The sequence below is a fragment of the Montipora foliosa genome, chromosome 1 (assembly GCF_036669935.1).
Source record: "Montipora foliosa isolate CH-2021 chromosome 1, ASM3666993v2, whole genome shotgun sequence".
NCBI classification, from domain to species: domain Eukaryota; kingdom Metazoa; phylum Cnidaria; class Anthozoa; order Scleractinia; family Acroporidae; genus Montipora; species Montipora foliosa.
This window is the reverse complement of record NC_090869.1, coordinates 40,110,643-40,115,642: the sequence shown is the minus strand read 5'-3', so window position 1 is coordinate 40,115,642 and position 5,000 is coordinate 40,110,643. Positions and strand designations below refer to the sequence as shown.

The following is a 5,000-nucleotide window of genomic DNA, read 5'->3' as shown; positions in this document are numbered from 1 at the left end:
AGTAAAACAGGGCTCTCTCTTTTCCCGCCTGGGTTCCAGGCCCATTTTCAGGGCGGGGTAAGAGGGAGTCCCGGAACAGGACTAACCCTGGGTATGAGAGAAGGTGACCCCCCTTTGGAAAATCCTAGCTACGCCCTTATATTATATGCAAAAAAAAAAACCCACATATGATGATTCGGTCCATCACATTTTCGAGCTGTTTATTCTGTTTCTATTTTAACTTCATTTTGTTTCAATAGGATTTCTTTCATGGCGCTGAAGGAGCCATTAACTTTAAGTTAATTAATCCACTAGAGTTTAACGTCTTTTTTTGTTTGTTTGTTTCTTTTTTTTTAATTTATAATAAGCAAAAAGAGAGTTTTGATACAAAACAAAAAGAAACTTAACATGCTGAAATTGCAGTCAGGAATTTGCATAATTATTATAAAAAATTTTGGACACTGATCCAGTCACTAAAATTTGATAAAGACATTTCGAAAACCTTAAGCAACAAAGCGACAGCTTATCCAACCGTTCATGTTTGCGTATGTGCGTGACTACAAGTACACGTGATCTCTGCGCGAGGCGAGGAACATTATGCATTTGAAATATAAATGTCAGGGATTTCTATATAATCATTCCCGGCATTCTGGTCTCTCTTTGAATGCCAAACCTCCAGGAAAAGGCTCTTGTGATAGTCAGCTGCCTTGTCAACTATAATGGCTGACTGAGAAACTGAGAAACACCAAAGATTTGTACGTGGATATCACATACATAAATAACAATGGATTTCCTTTATTACTGAACATGGTTGCTTTTAACGAAATTACCATGGAGTTTAACGCGGTTGCGAGAGTTCTTTTGAATAAACAAGACGGTGATGCCTACGCAATAGCTATCCGTGAAATACTTACCCACGTTACTAAAATACACCCGTCGTTTAAAAATGGGCAGACTCTTAGGCAGATCATGGTAGAATTTGATCAAGCAGAATATAACGGCTTTGAAAGAATTATCGGAGCGGAACTCTGCGAGAAAATTTTGCGCGGGTGTACTGTGCACCGGAAAACTTCTGCTGATCGAGTAACTGATATTGTTACAAAAAGCAAAGGAATATAAAATCTTTCGCTACATTGGACATGCCATACAAGATCTAACGAATCAAACTGACGTCAATTTGGCTTTCGACGTCCTTTGTGGTGTAAAGAATATAGCCGAGGCGAAACATCTCTTAACACCTGATCTAGCTGCTACTTGTAATCAACAAACCAATACCCATTGGTCTCAGTCAGCGCTTTGGGTGAGGTGGTGGACAAGAGAGAGAATTCTAAAAATGTTTTCTAAGGCCTACACTTTACGAGATAACGAAGAGTGGGACGCGACACCCAATACTAACAATGCCGTCGAGTCCCTAAATCGTCAGTCAATTGGTGAGGGATGTAGTAACATTGCGATGCTCATGAAGAATATTTAAGTGGATGAGGTTACATGCCGTCAAGATTGTTGCAAGTGAGCAAAACATTAATGCAAGTTACGAGAGTAACAACCAAGTAGCAAAGGAAAAGAAAAGAAAAAAGAGAAAGCGAGCTCGATTAAGTTTTAGAGGAGCAAACAGTTCGCTAAATGAAAGCAAAGCCCAAGTGGAACAAATACCTGCCGATAAGAGAGCGAGGTTAGACAAACGACCATCAAAACGGAAATTACACGTAGGAGAAACGATGATTGGGACACACGGGTTAAAGTAGAGTACGAAGAGAATGTTGACGGAGTTGTTAAGTATCTTGGATGGATAAACTATGGATTACGATAAAGTGAACGGGTATCTTGTTCAATTTCCGGATGATGTAGATTGGATAAAAACTCTAAACAGCAAAGACGTGAGAATAATCAAGTAGACATTCGTGCAAAAGAAAACTCACTTGAAAACAATCAATCAGTTATAGAAACTGCCACAGCTGTAGCTATAATTTTGAGAGGACTGACATCCAGTTTCGTACTCATGTTACTTGTCTTACTGACTCAATATACCCAGACAAACCGTGTAGATGAAAAAGAAAATCGACTTAAGATCACGAGGTTTTAAAACATTCAATGACTTTTTGGCATAAACAGAGACCGCTGGGCCGAGTTGTTGGACCGAAGTTTTTATAGTAGAGTAGGAGCAACGCTATTGGTGGTGACATGGCAACGTGAAAAATAGGAATATATTACTTGAATGAAAAGCGTTCGTTAATACCGTGAGGATTAAGGGTGCCGATTTGGAAGATGAATTTTTGTTCCAGATTCTTGCGGCTTTCCGTCGTACCTAGATGTGGGGAAAGAGTGCTCATGTGGCTGCGATGGCGAACACACGTTTTTGGGCTCCTGACTTTTTATTGTGTTTTAACACTGACTGACTGTTTTCTTCTAAATTATCTCCACCGAGTCGATCATACTACTTGGTGCATTGGTTTAGAATGCCCAATTCAACATTATAAATCTTTGTTTGTCCTGTTGAAAGAAGAGGATTCTGGCCAAGTCGTAAGCACTAGCCGCCATACTGACCACACTGCGGGAATGCGCTGCCCACGAAGGCATAAATTCTTCAACTCTAGACACAGATATTATCAAAATGCGGATTCTACGTTTCAATATCAGAGGCTCTTAAAGTGCGGTGATATCAATCCCAATCCAGGCCCGACGAAGTTTCCATGTGCTTGCTGTGAGAAACCATGCAAGAACAATCAGCGAGCCCTACAATGCGACGGCTGCAACTTGTGGTGCCATGCTAAATGTGCTTATATTTCCCAGGACCAATATAACCGTTTATCAAGAACTGACAATGTCTGGTACTGTAATGCCTGTACATTTAAATGGATTTCAGACTCCTTCTTTTCTGATACAACCGGGGATTCGTTTAATAATTCGACTGCTACGAATTCTGATATCTCTGAACCCGGTGTCATTGCTGACTACAAGGCCAGTATTGCGGCTTACTACAAGTTTAACCTGTCGATTGCCCACCAAAACATCAATAGTCTTCAAAATAAAATGGATGAAATAAGGACTTTATTGAAACAAGAGCTATTTGACATCTTAGTTCTGACTGAAACAAAGATTGACTCCAGCTACAATAACTCGCTCTTCCAACATCCCTTATACAGGATTATCAGACGCGATAGGAAAAAGGGCGGTGGTGGTATAATGATTTATATTAAACATAGCGTTTCTGCTTACAGACGTAGACAACTCGAGCCAGTGGAAATCGAAGCTGTTTGCATCGACGTAAAGGGTAGGGGAAACACTTGGTTTTCTCTCCTTGCCTGCTACAGATCACCAAACAAAAACAAACCGACGGAATTCTTGCCATCTCTTTATTCTACGACTGAAAATCTGTATAATCACCGAAATGAACTGCTCATCATAGGTGACTTAAATTTCAATATGCTTAACAGTGATGACTGTTCCCCCGACAACCGGTTTTCTGAATACTGTGATCGTTTTCAGTTAACAAACACTGTAACTGTGCCTACCCGAACAACAGATACGTCGAGCACTCTTCTTGATGTTATTTTGACAACTCACCCGGGAAGATTCTGCTATACTAACACTCTACAACTCGGTATCAGTGATCACGATATGGTTGTTACAATTCGCAAATGGAAACTACCCAAACCTCCACCAAAGCTCATTACTTATCGCTCAATGAAACGGTTCGACGCTGATATTTTTCTCCAGGATTTACACAGTGTCCCCTGGGACTCGGCGTTTGTTTACGATGATATCAATGACATCTGGGCGCACTGGTATAAATTATTCACTGAAGTGATTGATCGTCATGCACCGCTTAAGAAGAAACTGGTACGCGGTAACACTGTGGCATGGATGACACCAAAAATTATTCAGGCTCTAAATACAAGAAATCGTTTACACAGAAAGTTTACTAAGAACAAAACATCTGAAAATTGGGAGGCCTACAGGAAACAACGGAACTTTGTTACATCTGTAAAACGTTCCGCCCTTAAATCATACTGCATTAATGTATCCACAAACTCCGAACACCCTGGGGAATTTTGGAAGAAATTTCATTGTTTACTTCCAAGCAAAGACAGAGGCAACGGCCATATTCAACTGATTGAAGATGGACGCCTCATTTCTGACAGTATTGATGTCGCCAACCTTTTCAACGATTATTTCATTCATGCAGTACCTAGGCCTACCCACATGTCCAACTTACAGCCAGAAGAGTTTAAAACTCATTCCAGTGTTATAGCCATTGAACAGAAATTTAAAGGACAAATGAGCTTTTCATTCACTCCTGTCCGGGATTCCTACATCAGAAGGATACTTTCTAGTATCAAAATCAATAAAGCCACCGGTGCTGACTGAATCTCTCCACGCCTGCTGAAACTTGCTGAGCCAGCAATTCTCGGTTCTTTTACAAAATTAATCAATCGGTGCATCATTAATAGCTCCTGGCCTACAGATTGGAAAATTTCCATTGTCTCTCCGATCTATAAAAAAGACAGTGAGACTCTAAAATCTAATTACCGTCCTGTATCTGTGTTATCGGCTGTTTCAAAAATAGCCGAAAGAGTTATCTTTGATCAGCTATACGAGTTTTCTCTTGACTTTCTCAGTGGGAATTTGTCTGGTTTCCTGAAAGGACATTCATGTACAACAGCCCTTCTCAAGACATGCGAAGACATTAGGGAAAATTTAGACTCTAGCGAATATTCTGCAGCAATTACTATAGACCTCTCCAAAGCATTTGATTCTATTAACCATAATTTGCTTCTTGCAAAGCTGTCAGCGTATGGTGTAACTGAAGACGCCCTACAACTTTTATGTTCTTACTTGACTGATCGAAAGCAACATGTCAAGATAGACCATAATTTGTCAGATTGGCAAATTATGAAGAGTGGAGTTCCTCAAGGTTCAATCTTGGGCCCCCTTCTCCTCAATATATATATGAATGATGCGAACTTTTCAGATATTTCGTGCTCCTTAAGATTTTATGCCGACGACACTACGGGGTACTC

At 40.3% G+C, this 5,000-nt stretch overlaps 1 protein-coding gene across 1 annotated transcript; it reads left to right on the top strand.

Moving 5' to 3' along the window:
- The first annotated feature begins 2,535 nt into the window (after nt 1-2,535).
- LOC137968394 (uncharacterized) lies at nt 2,536-4,347 on the top strand. The gene has a single exon (XM_068814979.1). It carries the CDS (start codon nt 2,536-2,538, stop codon nt 4,345-4,347), a length of 1,812 nt encoding a protein of 603 aa, XP_068671080.1.
- The last annotated feature ends 653 nt before the right edge of the window (nt 4,348-5,000 follow it).